The 15,588-nt window shown below is 47.9% G+C and overlaps 1 protein-coding gene across 1 annotated transcript; it reads right to left on the reverse strand.

Moving 5' to 3' along the window:
* Nucleotides 1–249: 249 nt before the first annotated feature.
* On the reverse strand, nt 250–14,075 carry LOC126546887 (uncharacterized). The gene is made up of 5 exons (XM_050194608.3): nt 13,894–14,075; nt 7,588–7,649; nt 4,075–4,179; nt 2,221–2,247; nt 250–474 (listed from the first exon to the last, which is right to left on the reverse strand). The coding sequence occupies exons 1-5, from the start codon at nt 13,988–13,990 to the stop codon at nt 424–426; spliced, it is 342 nt and encodes a 113-aa protein (XP_050050565.1). The 5' UTR covers nt 13,991–14,075; the 3' UTR covers nt 250–423.
* Between the last annotated feature and the right edge of the window lie 1,513 nt (nt 14,076–15,588).

Here is a 15,588-nt window from a genome sequence, read left to right on the forward strand (position 1 = left end):
TTATCTGCAGTGACGCTACTCTCGGCGGCAGCTTCTTTTCCTAGAGCAAAGTTGGCCTCGTCGTTTTGTGAGCAGTAAAAAAAGTATTGAAGTACTCTGGTATATGTAACAGACAGGGAGTGAAACGTCGGGGTTTCTCCGATGCGTTCGGATGATTTGCTTCGCTTAGAGTAAAAGGAATCGAAAAAAAAATTTGAAGCAAAAGTACAATACAAGAAGCGCAGCGTTAACATTGAGCGAAGAAGCACAGCAGCGCAACCTTTTATTGAACGAGAGCAAAAGTAAAGGAGACAAGTGTTGTCAGTCTGACAGCATGTAGCTGGCTTCTCTGTACTGCATGCGTATATGAGGTACGCCTTGTGAGCGCTTAATTTCATCGAACGCGGACATGAGGTCTTTCGAGATACGTCACGGCTCTTCATTTCAGGAGCTGCAGTCCTTGAGAGCCTTCTTGAACTTCGGCTTGTCTGCTTTCTGAACAGAAAATATTTGCACGAGCATGAGTATTGTGGAAAGGATTTTTCTCTGCGGTCTACAGATCATATGGAATCTAAGTGCGCGAAGCTGGGCAAAACGGTTCTTTACAGTATGCATTCCAATGTAAGACCCGCCTCTTCCTTCTTTCGCGCCGCGCGCAAATCAAGCTCTCAGTGCAAGCAGACAACGTGTCATTCATTTAGTATACTTTGGCGGCGCCTCCAACACGCCAAAGGGGAAACGGGGGCACTAAAGCCGGAGCCCGGATTCGTCCGTGGGTCGGGAGCTCGCCGATACGCTATGCAAAACACCCCCCGCACGCTCCGGCTTCGGCGGCCCGAACACTAAGCACCACTTTGGTCCTGCAGCTTCGATTCCCCTGCGGCCCCTTGGAAGCCATGGATACCCTACATATAGCTGCGCCGCCAGCTTTATGATACTATCGAGTGCTCTCATGAGGCATCGATTTGCCGGTATAAATTTTATTTAAGCGTGCTAAATGATCTCACAAGACCGAATGACACAGTAAGCGTAAATTTCTACCCGCCGAAACAAATGCGCGATAGAGCCACGTGTTGAGGCCACAACAACAAGAAAGACGCGGGCCCTTGTTGAACGTATACCGTGTGTCCCAGCCAGCACGTTAGCCAAGCTGTTATAAAAATATTTACAAGACATAGTGCAAGATACGATTTTGAGACCTATATAGGCGCATACGGTCGTCAGAGGCCGACGCTCCGACCGACCTTTCTTAGAGAGGTCGGTCTCCGCGGCCGAAACGTCGGCCTCTGACGACCGTATACACACCTATATAGGTTTCAAAATCGCATCTTGCACCATGTCTTGCAAATATTCTTTTTTTCTTTTCGTTGAACAGCTTGGCCGACGTTAGCTTGGACGCCCTGTATGTTTATACTGTAAAGAACCACTATTGTGGCTGGGGTGACCGCGTGTGTGCACACATGTTCCTTTCTCGGCGAACGTTGCACAAAAGCTGTGTTCGAGGCGTGTGTGCTTTGAGCGCCTGCAGAGACTGCGTTCGAGATTGAAGTGGATGGGAACTTGCATTTACATGGTCGCGCTTCTGATCTGTTGCCGCGCCGCTGTGGCTTCCGGTCCAGTGCCACTCCATTGCGAAACAGAGTTTAGTAACGTTGCAGTATAACGTCGATAGAAAGCGCCCCTCCTCCGCTTTGAGATCTCTTGGGCTCGTGCGAGTGGTCATTCAGAACCACTCGGCCATCGCTTGAATGGCTAGGGAACTTGTACTTAAGTTTTCGCGGCCTGCGGTCCCCAGCTAGAAAGTAAAGTCAGGACTCTGGAGCTGGAGCGCGTGCCTGACGCACCGCCCGTGAAAGCGCCATGCGCTTCTGAGTCGCGGGGAAGCTCGAAGAAAGTGAGCGCGCAATGTTGGGAATAACTGCGGTGTAGAAAGTCATGCAGAAGTTAACTATCAGTTTGTTTAAGTATGCATACTTTGCATATAAAATCTAACTGCTTAGTCGCACTCTGCAGTAATTGATGAGAAGTTGTACAGAAAACAGCGCAAGTGACCAGAATGGGAACACAGAAAACTAGTGTTTCGTCCTTTTGTATACGACGCCGGCGTGAAACGAAGAGTACAGAACTCCACATAAGCAAATGTGAAGCGTTGAGCACAACTTTATCGATGTCTCGATCAAGTTCTATATGCTAACTTCAGTGAGGAAAAAAAGAAAGGAAGAAGAATGGGTGTATACTTACGGTCTGCTGGTTAGTGAATTCTGAAATCTGAAAATAAAAATATCAAAACTTCTCAATTATTTATTCGCGCATAACTTCATCAAGCTGTGCAAGTCCTGTCTGTTACAGCACAAACTATAAGAGCGAGCGAATTTCGACAATGCATTTCGGAAGGACTTTTTGTTCGGCTGTATTACTAATTAAGCATACCATTTGCTATCGTTAAAGCACAAATGTAAAACACACACGCACACACACGCATGCACGGTGAAGTATACAACATTAGCGCTCACGCGCTCTAATGACAAGAAACTTTGACAGCACAGCAATGTATTTTGTAGCTGCGCAATCAGAACTATATAGCACACAGGATTTGCAAACGCAAGTCCGCAAACCATGACTCCTTTTCGCACGCCTCGCACTGTACGCCTTATAGTTGCTGTGTACAGCCCTACAACGTCATGTGTTTCGTTATGGCCACTTTTCTCTTGCCTTTCGCTCTATTACCATGTTTTTCCCTGTAGTTGTTTTCTTATGGAATCCGTACTCATAGGTGTGACAGTGACAGTGACAAGAACTTTATTAGAGTGTCCTGAGGAACTCGATTGGGGGGAACCGAAGGCTCCCCGATCAAGTTGGTGACTCCGCCCACGACGGGACAGGGAAGTGGTGACTCTCCGCGACGTCGCGGGCCCTCTGGACGGCCTGTAGTTGCTTTGTGAAATCCGAGCTCTTCAGCAAGGCGTCCCACTTGGACTTGTTATGAAAGTCGGAGCCCGCGTTGTACGGGCATAGCCAGAGCATGTGGTCGAAGGAGCAGCACGCGTGACCGCATATGGAGCACGATTGCGGGAAGTTTGGGTCTATCCAACTAATTAGTTGATCCTACCTCACCCCTCTCGGGGTAAGGTAGGATCTCGTCTGTAAAAGCCTGAAAGTAACAGCCTGAGCCCTGTTCAGTTTCGGGCTGTGAGGAGGGAATTTCCTCCTGCCGTGTCTGTAATGTGACGTAATTACGTGAAAGGTCGTAAGATTATCTTTGAAGGGGCAATCCTGCGGGAGAGCCGGACCGTTAGCTCGGGCGCGGTTCGTGAATTCACGCGCCAGGCAGTTGGCCCGCTCGTTAGGGTTGCAACCCGCTTGGTTAATTACATCGTTCACGTGCGCCGGGAACCACGCTATGGTATGACCTCCAGTGTTCTCTCGCGTAGCAATACGAAAGGATCTGTTGACGATGACGGCTGCGTGTTTACAAACTAGAGCGGACGAAAAAGCCCTGACCGCCGTGCGCGAGTCGGAGAAAACGGTCGCCGGGCCTTTTGCGGCTTGAAGAGCCAAGGCTATCGCGGTTTCCTCCACCTCGTTCGCGTGTTTAGCGTTATGGGAATTGATGCGGCGCTGATAAGTGTTCCGCGCGCGTCAACGACCGCGATTGCAAACCTGTCTTCGCTGCCATATTTGGCGGCGTCGACGAAGAATACATCTGCCCCGTAAGGATCGATTCGTCGAAGGATGGTTCTAGCCCGCGCTCTTCTGCGACCTTCGTTATATGTTGGGTGGATGTTCCTCGGTACGGGTGTATTTGTATTATTTTACGTATTTGATTGCCCCGCTTGTCGACCGCCTGATTCGCGGCGTGGTGGCGGAGCGGGCGAACTGAACGTAAACACTGTCGAGCTTTTACCGTGTGAGTAAACAAAAAAAGGAAAAGAAGAAAAAGAAACGGAGAAATAATATGCGTAACGAAATTAGTGCACAGCCTCGCGTAGCACATTTTACGCGTGGGAAGTTGCAGGGGCCGCTTCTGTGGTTTCTGCCGTGCATAGCGGTGTATATACAGTGCGCGCAGAGCATCTGCGGGGCATAGCAGCTCACCAGGGTGTCGCCCGCCGCAGGGGAGGCGCTGCACAGTGACAGGACGGCCTGGGCCGGTGGCTTGCCGCCGAACATGGCCTTGGTGTTCTCCCACAACTCCAGCGTCTGCGACACGCGGGCGTGAAGCACTTTCTCTGACACGTACAGCACGCGCCGTGAACGTCACACACACACACACACTATATATATATATATATATATATATATATATATATATATATATATATATATATATATAAACGAGAAGAAAGGGGGTTAACCGAGGGGCCCGATTTTTATTAGTCATATCATAAGAAGCCAACAAACACTGACACCAAGGACAACATAGGGGAAATTACTTGTGTTTAATAAATGAAATGAAGAAACGATAAACTAATGCAAATTAAAGTGGATGAAAAAACAACTTGCCGCAGGTGGGAACCGAGCCCACAACCTTCGCATTTCGCGTGCGATGCTCTACCAATTGAGCTACCGCGGCGCTGTTTCCCCATCCACTTTCTTGAGTATTTATGTGTCATAGTAGAACCCTGGGAGTGTTAGCCAGCGCCACCACGCACAGGCCTTGGCGGCGGACGCACGTCCTTTTTGCCGCAGGCGTCACGACAACGTGATCTTTTTGGGTGAAGGCAACTGGTCAATAAACCCACATATGCTACCTGAAGGCATGAGTGTAGCCGGATTCGAGACCCTCGTTATGTAATATATATATATATATATATATTCGAATAGAATTGTGCGCGGAACCCGGAGAAATAATCATCAAAGAAATATTCACACGTTTAACAACGGTACAAGTACTATTATTCTGCTAAAGTTTCGGCCGGTGGCCCAGCTTTGATCGGTGTGAACGAGACTACAGAACACTTCGTTCCTAAAGTGTCGCAAAGGGAAAAGACACATGAGATGCGCATGTGTCTCCAGACAAAGTGGTAATGAAAAAAATAACGATAATTTTTTTTCTCGGGGAGTGGAGTGCAGGGCACATGGATAGAGTGGCGGGATGGGTGGAGGGATGGGTGACTGCGAAGAGTCGTCCTCACCCTCGAAGAAGCGGGGAAAAAAAGGTGAACGCGTTCATTCGACGGCGTCGTAGAAAGGACGCCTTGTGATTTTTTTTTTCTCGTTCTTTTTTTCCGGGGTGCTCATTTTCAAGTTTTACGAAAATTTTAATGGTCGCCTGTTGCTGATAAGATTATTCTAGTCCGTGAGCTGAATTATTCACAGAGGCACACATTATACTTGCACGAGAAACCAAAACACATATTCGACTTATTAACAAAAGTCACTAATTAGCGCCTTAATTAATTAATATACGGCACATTTTGAAATTTTCGAATTGTGGCCGGTGACTTCGAGAGTAATTTCCGCTTGGAATAAATTTTGTGGATGACCCCAGTTTCGAGATATGCGTTCCCAAAGGCTACGACGAAATCCAGTGGTGGTCCAGTACTTTTATCTTCGATGCATAGAAAGGCGTTTTGTTAAAAATAAAAAAAAAAGTAAAGGAAGAACAGCGTTTTTTACCACAAGTTTGACAGCGCTTTCCTCGAAACTGCAGGTGCTAGTTTCAAAATTCGCTCCAAGCGGATGATTACAATCGTAATTGATTACTAATGTAACTATAACTAAACAAAGGTAATTTGCGAAATTTCGTTGTCAACTATGCATCTTGATTTTCCAGTATATGTGCGCCTCTCCGAGTGATGGGTGGGATCTGCGTAACTTTCTTTCGCTCATGTCCTGGCTCTGTAAGGTTGTTACAGCGAAGCTGTGAAGAGGATCGCGTTTCACAACGGTTTTCGTGCGGCTACGACGAAGGCGTGGTCGCGGTCTGCAGGGTGGTCGGTGTGAAACGTGATCCAGGGGTGCGATCGGAGATGGTTGTTCGGCGCGTTCGTTCGGTTACCGGCGCGCGCGATTGGCCTACTCCGCGCCGACGTCGCCAGCCGCGGGGCGCCGCCCCGTTTTTGGTGACGTCAAAATGACGACACGCTCCTGTCAATCATCCGCCCACCGAGCATTTCGTCCGAACGCGACGGGAGTTGAGAAGTTTGGAGCGATCATACGGCTTCGCATGGCGCGTCTGGTGGATTGGATTGGATCCAACAGGCGGCCTTTTCGGCTTTCTTTCGGCTGCGGAATAGCACGTTTGAATCCAATCCATAGTTTAATTCGAGAAAATGGCGCTTCCGTTGGGAACTTTTGTTGTTGCGCTGGCGTTTCTAGAGGAAGGAGGAGAGCGGGTGGCGGTGCGAAACGCGTTTGAAGAAATGGCAGAAAGTGAATTCCGGCGTCGTTTTTGTTTCTCGAAACAAATAATTCGTTGGTTGTACAGATAAATCGACAACATCATTGGTGCCAGCGAGCCACAGCAATGTTGTCGCTGCCCCTTGAAAAGTGCGCCACTCCTCCCGTCGTTTTCTTTTTCTTTTTTCTTCTCGCTGTGCGCGACACCACCTAGGGACGACGCAAAGAACCTAATAGTTATAAATTGCAGTAGGGACACGTACTACTATTTGAAAACGTGTTTGGGCTTGAGAAGATAAAATACGTTTTTTTAGGTAACGATTTCATTCATTTGGAAGACGAGAAACATTTCGTTTTGTAGTATACTGTCTGCAAGCAGACGACAAACGACGGAAGTAAACTTCCGGGGAGGTCACCGCTTCCTGATTGGCTGCTCTCTCCGCCCCGCTGTCACAAATTTTGCATACTGCAACTTTGTGACGTTGCAGCAACTGAACAGAACGCGTATCGAACAAAATATCTCCGATCGCGCCCCAGCTCAGCACAGCCAGCAACGCGGCCTGTGACGGAGCCTCGAACTGTTCGCTTTGCCGCGCGGGGTTGGCCAGAATGGTGTTTTCGGCAAAAAAGGAAAAAAAGAAAACGGGATTTTGACCAATCAGGCGAGGCCAAGCGAACGTTTCGCCTTCCTAACCGTCATAAGATCGCATCATTAGCATGGTCATAGTTTTATAACGCGCAGCCGGGCAACGAAGTCGGTGAATCGCTATCGCTTAGCTATCGCTATCGCTCAGATAAAGCGACACAGCCTAAGCAGGCCGCGTTGGAACACGTTGCGAGATTCCCACGTTGTGCCCACGTGTGATGCCCACGTGTGTTGCGAGATGCCCACAGCATGCAGGAATGTGCGTTGGATGTAACGGAGAGTATGGAATAAGCTCGGACCTAGCATTTGAAAAGGTTCAGGTATATTGAAGGTACAGCACTGGACAGAGTGAAGAGTCAAGTTGCGAAGGCTTGGGTAGATTTTCGGCCTGCATTGGACAGCTAGAGCGACCTCTAGGACTTCTGAAGGTTGTGAGAACCCTCTTATAACAGGTTCGCTGTCTTAGATGCGTTAATTGCTCGAATCGGCGTACAACTACGAATGATTCATTTTTTTTATCGGCACGCCACATTTGGACCAATCGCACAACGGCACGCGAATTCATGCGAAGAAATGCATCTATTCGAAATCGGCCGCCTTTCAGTCATGGTTTGACTTACCCCCTTCGGCGACTTGGACAAAATGCAGTCCAGGAGCTCCGTAAGCTTGGCTTCGTCCATCTCTGCGAGTAGAACGTCCGAAACTAAATCGCGTGGGACATGTTTTTTTTTTTTTAGAACAGACGCAGTTTGTATAGAGTGTCGGTTCTCTCTGCTCGTGTCGTGCCCTTGAAAAAATTGACACGCAACCGCGAGGGCGATTGCTCACGCAAATGAGAATTCACACCGTATAAACGCATAATATCTTCGATATGTATGGAATGGAGAACGATGCCAGTTATTGTGCATGTCCCCAAATCTCTAAGCCGTTCACTTATCTACAAATATTTCTTTTTATTTTACACAATTTTTTTTTGTGTGTGTGCATGCACGTTGTAGGATATGGGGATTTCATTAAGATGTTGCAAGTGCTCACTTCCGGTTACTTCATTTCACTTCTGATCGGAAGCGGGAATCGACTTCTTAACAAAATGAAACACATTTTAATTTCTTAGAAGTGGGTAACGCACGCATTGAGGCGCTAAAATGAATAAACATAATAGTGTCACGTGATAGTGAGGGTCAAGAACGCAGTAGCAAAACTGTAAATGGCGAAACTAACTCTTTATTGGGCGAACCTGTGGCCAGAAAAACAGGCTACACTCAAAGCACAACGGTAGCGGCGAACACATTCGGCGGTCGTTGAAAATCTGACCCGCAGGTCCAGCGCATTGGCTTTTACACATGAGTCATCGAAGTTTCTAGAGTAATCGCTGGTGCCTGCGTGTCTTCCAGAAAGTACTACACAATTCGCGTCGAGCATACAATGAGATTACACAAGCTTCGGTGACAACAAAAAAACGCATAGAACCATCTATTACATTACAGTAAGTTCCAATCATTAAAATTAAATTAAATTATGGGGTTTTACGTGCCGAAACCACTTTCTGATTATGAGGCACGCCGTAGTGGAGGCCTCCGGAAATTTCGACCACCTGGGGTTCTTTAACGTGCACCTAAATCTAAGTACGCGGGTGTTTTCGCATTTCGCCCCCATCGAAATGTGGCCTCCGTGGCCGAGATTCTATCCCGCGACCTCGTGCTCAGCAGCCTAACACCATAGCCACTAAGGCAACCACGGCGGGTAAGTTCCAATCATGCAGGCGCGTCTTGCGCTGAGCGACAACATTAAGTTGTTAGTGGGTGAAATGCAGTCCCCAAGAGAAGGATAAATAAGTACACGTGTTAATAGAATAAAAAATAATCCTATAAAAAGACTGAAAAGTCACAATTAAGAGCGAATTAAAAAAAAAAAAAAAGATAAGTTCAGAGGCATGTGGACCCGCCGTGGTTGCTCAGTGGCTATGGTCTTAGGCTGCTGAGCACGAGGTCGCGGGATCGAATCCCGGCGACGGCGACCGCATTTCGATGTGGGCGAAATGCGAAAACACCCGCGTACTTAGATTTAGGGGCACGTTAGAGAGCCCCAGGTGGTCGAAATTTCCGGAGTCCTCCCCTACGGCGTGCCTCATAATCAGAAAGTGGTTTTGTCACGTAAAACCCCATAATTTAATTTAACTTAGAGGCATGTGGAATGGTAGGTACTTTGAAGCTATATTAGAGGTAACAAAACAATTCTCGAACTATATATGTATACGTGCAACGCCCTGCTTTCAGTGTCTGGAGGAGGCCACGATCCAAGGATAGATAAAAAGAGAGCGCATGGCTTCTTACCACTCTATAAGCTTGACCCATAATTTTTTTTGCTTGACGGACACAAAAACAGATAGTTTTTAAATTCCAGGTCTAACATTAAAGTTGTATGCCATCTGCGAAGGGGGACTAATTTACTCGTACGTTTTTTTTTTCCTTTGTTCCATGCATCAATAAACGGTCTTGCACGCCGTGGCCCGTGAGAACATCTATGAGATGTTCACTTTCGTGAAAGGAATAATAATAGTAGTAGTTACCCTTCTAGACGTGCTGTCAGTGATTTTGGAGCTTGCTGAAGAACTTTCTGCGTGGCTTGGCCGCGACGGAATTTTCTATCTTGGGCTTCTTCTATACGGCAAATGAGCCACCGTCAAAACTCTTGATTTGGTTGCATTCGGCGAAGAATGGGGTCTGTGCTTTTTAGCCACCACGGTATCCGGATCTAACCTCTAAGTGTACATTTTTTTTTTTTGCTTGTATGTCAAATATCGAGTCTGCTTACTACTTTTTCCGTCTGACCTTTATATAATGAAGATCATTGTTTAAGCAGCCGGAGCCTGTGATAAACAAGGCTCATATTGGGGAATTGCAAGTTCAGAACAAAACCTCACTTCTCATGTAGGTATATCTAATTCTGTGCCCTAGGTTTCATTCTGTTAGTACAAGCGATGTGTGAAATTGGCGAGGCCACTAATGATTGAAGTAGTAAAGGCAAGGCGCAGAAGACCAGGACTCAAGAAGAAGAACACAAACGACAGGACTGGCGCCATGTTTTTTCCGTGTTATTCGTTGGTCATTATTCCCATAGTCGTGCGGGTTTATCACTGACTGGACCTTAGGCGTTTGAAGTGTGTTATGTTGTGGATAGTTTGATAGTGAAGCGTAGGCGGTACTTTTTATGTCTCGTTTTTTGTCCCCGTTGGCTTGGAAAAGACCATACTAGATCAATTGCCTCCCGTGCTGATCCACGTGTGGTTCTTATTTGCTCATTCGATATTATGTGCCAGATATGATTCCTGAGTGGTCGATAGATTGCTGTTTTTTACTTCTAAAGTTTCGTGCGTGACTCGGCGTGAATAACCTACATAAGGCAGGCTTGTTGCGGAAATAAACTTAGTTGTGAGTGAAAATGGCGCCGGTCCTGTCGTTTGTGTTATTCTTCTTGAGTCCTGGTCTTCTGCGCCTTGCCTTTCCTACTTCAAGCATGAACCAACTAGCCCAAGCAAGAGTTTTACTTACCCTGGAGGAAATCGCCGAGGCGCAGAGGACCGCTCAGCTCGCGCGGCTATCAGAAACAAGAACGGGCAGACAAGTGCTGCGTGACCTAGGCCTGGGACCAAAGGAAATGGGACCCGAAAATACAGAGGTGCCTGTACCGGACGCAATTAGTAGAAGGCTACGGGTATGTCCGGTGCCAAGGAATATGAACCCTGAGTTCCACAAAGAGCGGCGGGCGGCGAGGGCCAAGGCGCTCATCGATCTCCATGCCAAAGACAGGGGTGCCGTGTTTGTGGACGCGGCAGAGTATCCACATGACAGAAAGGCATTCGCCGCTGCAGTCGTCGGGGCATCGACCGGTGCAACGAGAACAGCTGCGAGTGTGCGGACTCGAGGCGCGCATCAAGCCGAGGAGGTGGCCATTGCTTTGGCCATCGCCGACCCCGAGTGCACGACTGTGCTCTGTGATTCTAGGACGGCAGTGAAAAATTACGCCAGAGCAAGGGTGTGTGGTGAAGCCGCGCGTGTGTTGCGTGTGGTCGATCTCGCGAGTGAAAGTCGGTGTGTGGTGATAAAGTGGTTTCCGGCCCACATGGGCAGTGATGTGTCGGATCGCGGCAACGCTAACCACAACGAGACGGTGAACGCGGCGGCGCGAGGACTAACCAACCGTGCCGCTGCTACTACAGCCGACCCGTCGTGGTGGTGGGAAACCAAGGACAAAATGACTTCCTATAACGAAATTGTGAAATGGTACCGACTAGAGCGAAGGACTATGCCGCCACCTCATCCGGGCTTGACCCGTAAGGAGGCGGTTTTATATCGACAACTTCAAACGGGGTCATTATTCACCCCGGTGCTGATGAGGCACGTGTGTCCAAGTGTTTATGAAAGTGATCTGTGTTGTGTGTGCCGAAAGGAAAGAGCCACTGCAGCTCACATCCTTTGGGACTGTGCCAAGAATCCGCATGAAGCTGCAACAATAACAACGATCCCGCCGCGGCTCGAGGCCGCAACGAGATGCTATGACCAAGATGTCCAAACCCAGGCCGTCCAGCAGATCTCGGCGGCCCGCGAAAGGCAACGACCGAGCGAAACCGGAGGGAGGCTGCCACCCCAACAGAGGGGCAGGCGCGGTCGACCAAAGGGAATAGTGCGGCCGCGGCCGAAGTAGAGGCGCCACACGCCGTGAAGACGTCATGGCCGCGTCACGGTAACGCCTCCCTAACAGGGGAAGGCTAACCGTTCTGCAGGCGTTCACAACAAAGTTTCCTCACTCACTCACTCACTCACTAATGATGGCCGTGTATTGTTTGCAAAACTTGAATTTCTTTTCTTGCAATGTGGTCTGATTGCGTTGTCAACAAAAGAACAGAACGGTTGCTTGTGGCTAAAACAAATATAAACAACTTGCGTAGATAATCTCGTATAGCTTCATTCTTTCAAGGCTGAAGGCTGCACGCAAAGTTGCCGCCCGACTGGCCGCTCGAAACCCTTGCGTGTATTCACGGACTTCTTTCACGCTCGGAAAAACACATTTATGTAGCACTTATTGAGCAACAGAAAGCTGTATCAGGAGTTTTTCATGTTACTCTACAATTTTCGCATTGACACATTTTGATGTAATTATAACATTTAAGGGGTTAATCAATTAATTATGACTAATTATGTAATTAGGTAGCACGAAAAAAATTTAGTATCTCCAAGCGAGGGCAAACAACATTACCTTGGTTCGGTCCAGCTACGCGGCATTCGCATATTTTAGACTCTGTCTAAAGTTAGCTTGGACACCCTGCATAAGTGGTTTGAGGAGTAGAGGGCAGTCGGGATGGGAAAGAAGCGATGGGCTTCTGTAACATTACCTTACATGCAGAAAGTTCATCACTTATCGCACGCATTTCGTAGCTGCCTTCAGATAAAAATAGTTAATTCAAGCTCAATGAGATAAAAATGTATAACGCGTTAGTTTGTACACTTTTTCTGCTCTCACATGTATGGTGGGTACGAAATGACGTATTGCGTGGCTGTCATGATTAGAACAGCCGAACAACGTGTACACAAACAGATAGCCTACGGTATTTTTCCGTGTTACGTTTTTTTTTTTCCTTTTTTTGTATACACCCAAATATTTTGGCTGAAAGTGGACAAAATCGGAAGCCCGTTTTTGATCTACTCGATTCGAATAGCGTGCTAGCAGCAAAATAAAACGACTAGAAACGATCTTCAGATATGGACTGTGGCAGATAGCATAATTCTTGTCCTTGAACTTGATTATTCGACGAGGCGGACATTACTAGCACGAAAAATCGAAACAAATATTCAAATCATCAACAAAAATTCAGTGATGAGCTTCTCATTTAATTACTTTACCGAACATATTGCAATTTACCAATTGTAGCCAGTCAGCTTGCAAGACGTATCCGCCTGAAGTTAATTTCCAGGATGACGCCAGTTTCGAGATATTACTTCCCGAAGTGGGGTACAAAATACATGGGCGTTCCAGTTACTTTTGTGGTTCATTGCATAAAACAGCGTTTTGTGACAAAAGTAAGTGGAACAACAGTGCATTTTAGGGCGAAGTTTATGGCGCATATCTGCAAACATGGCGTCATTCTGGAAATTCATTACAAGTGGATACACCTTGTAAACTCAGCGGCTACAATTAATAAATTGCAATATGTGCCGTAAAGTAATTAATTCAAAAGATAATTAGGGGCTCTTTTGTTAACTACTTGTATATGTGTTTCGATTTTGTCGGGTAAGTAAGGATCCGCCTCTCATAACAATCCAGCTCAAGGATTAGAATTACGTTATCTGCAACAGGCTATTTTCAAGACCTAAAAAATGATCACCCTGCATATACGCGTGGCCGAGCGCAGGCTTTTCTGCCTACAGGCAGGAAAACCTGCGTCCCGCGGCCCTGTGCGGAGTTAACTCAGACGTACAGGTACAGCTGTTCGATAGCTCTCAGACTGGGTTTTCTGAACGTCGAGGCGGCCAAAAAACCAGAGTTACGCACTGCTTGATAACGGTCGACTGCGCATACACACACATCGCTCACGCCATGCAATGCACGATGCACCCGCCGTTTCTGTACAGGTATCTCTTGCGGTGTGGAATTATCTAAACTTTATCGCGGCTTCCCCGGTCCAAAAACCATATTGTGGAAACTGCAAGTATGAAAATTCTAGTTATGACGAAATAGTGGCTTTCGGGGGACCTTACTTATACTGCTACTAGTTTGGTCTTGCATGGTTAGCACTTGCGTGGATATATAGCTTCCGGCTCGGCGAAACAGGTTGAAAATTGCCGAGGTGTATATATACGCGCCAACGCCGCAGGGCGGTCCCCGAAACGTCAGCACCGCGTATTCGTGCTGTCGCAGCGAATACATACCGCAGATATTCCCTTTCAGTTGCGCCAGCGTGTCGTCGGTCGATAGCAGGAGGACCGCTGCTACGGCGAGAAGAATCCTCGGTGTCCAAAGCGCCATGTCCCTGACTTGTTCACTCTTGTCAGTGAGCTCCGAGGGCGCAGTGGGGGCTTCGAGCTGCTGCTTTCCGAGCCACCGCAGCGGCGTGTCGTATTTCAAGGATCTCCCCCTCAACTCGGCTGCAGTGTTGACCTAGGCGTTCGCGCCATCAACACGTGCGTGCTGTCGTTAAGGGGTCCGATCATTTGTCTCACCGTTGTCGCGTTACTTATGCAGCAGGCCGCAACTTGCCGCGTAGAATTATTAAGGTTCCTTTGGAAAAACTCCTCCCCTTACCCTTTTCCTCTGCAACCACAGTGGGGTAGCGCCTGCATAAGTAACGAGTTACCTGTGGTGCCTCATGTTGGCAGAGCTGTTTTCAGCGCGGTGTTGTGCGTATCGACCGCTGCAGGTGCCATTGATTTAGAAATAACGCCCCGCTCAAACATGCGTCGACGTTGCGCACCTATACACAGGAATAAAAAAATGCGCCTGGTGCTTGAGAGAGTCTCGCGCTTTAGAAAATTGACCGCGCGAACGCTATATATGTTACTGAGCACGAAATGCTTAAAAAGATAGAGAAAGAAAAAAGACAGCATCAACTCTACATCTATTAAATCTAAAGGAATGAGCGGGAGCCGTGCTGCATACGTACTTGCCGCATACATAACTAGTATGCTCACATTTAATTCTGCTGGTGCACTTGCTTGCTGAGTGAAAATACCCGAAGAGCCCAAGGCAGAAAACGAGGGTGTAGCATTTTTCATTTAGCCCTTAATAAAATCAGGCACTTATAAATTTGTCAAGCACTTATAAACGAGCCTGGGCCGACTCATTTCCCTTCACCTGGACCGCAGCCCTAATCGTGGCTTTGGGTCGTTGCCTGCACTATATGGTTTAGAAGTAGACCGTGACTTGGACCGTGATCCACATCGTGGACGAGGCCCTGGGACCCCGCGGTCCGGTCAACACACCCGGAATGCCCGAGCTAGAGCGTGTTATGGCGATGGGCCGAGGAAACCCCGAGGTTGGCTCACGACTATACTGCTGCTCGTGAGCTGCGAGCGAGGGGCGGCTGTGTACAAGGGACGGCGCGTCCCGCTTCGATGTCCTTGTCGTCCTCGACCGGCGTTTCCTTGGATCGTTGCAGCTTCGCGGTGTACGCTCTCCGGCTTTCTGCGCTACCGCCTTTATTCAGAACTTGTGATGCACATTTCCCAAACGCGCGGATGAATATTAGTTTTACCAACTAGGGTGTCGAACCGAACAAAATAGCGGCTCTATTCGGGTTCAGCGCGCTTCTTTTCGTTCCGGTTTAAATTCCTGTTCGGAGAAATAAAAAATTTATAAGGTTTTGCGAATCGGTTTGGCGGTTCGCAACACTATGGTTCCTAGAATATAGCAACACTGAATCGGTTTGCGAACCGGTTCAACACAGTAAACTTTATCCTGCCATATATGGCGAAACGCCTGTCCGCATGGTGCTTGTGCAGGCTTTGTCAGGAGGTGAAATAAGTGGCGTTTCTGGCACATGGGAGGTGAAAAATCAGTGGTTTTTCGGCAGCAAAAGTCTTGTTTACATTGTTTGATGCATGCACACTGTGATACAGTACAATCAC

The sequence above is a fragment of the Dermacentor andersoni genome, chromosome 1 (assembly GCF_023375885.2).
Source record: "Dermacentor andersoni chromosome 1, qqDerAnde1_hic_scaffold, whole genome shotgun sequence".
Lineage (NCBI taxonomy): Eukaryota > Metazoa > Arthropoda > Arachnida > Ixodida > Ixodidae > Dermacentor > Dermacentor andersoni.

Bases quoted from the DNA above. Each gene is read 5' to 3' on its own strand.
- LOC126546887 (XM_050194608.3), bottom strand. From the start codon at position 13,990: ATGGCGCTTTGGACACCGAGGATTCTTCTCGCCGTAGCAGCGGTCCTC. The intron at 7,650-13,893 runs GTATGTATTCGC...TTCTACTCGCAG, and splicing joins ACTGAAAGGGAATATCTGCG to AGATGGACGAAGCCAAGCTT. The intron at 4,180-7,587 runs GTAAGTCAAACC...CGCGTGTCGCAG, and splicing joins TGTCCAAGTCGCCGAAGGGG to ACGCTGGAGTTGTGGGAGAA.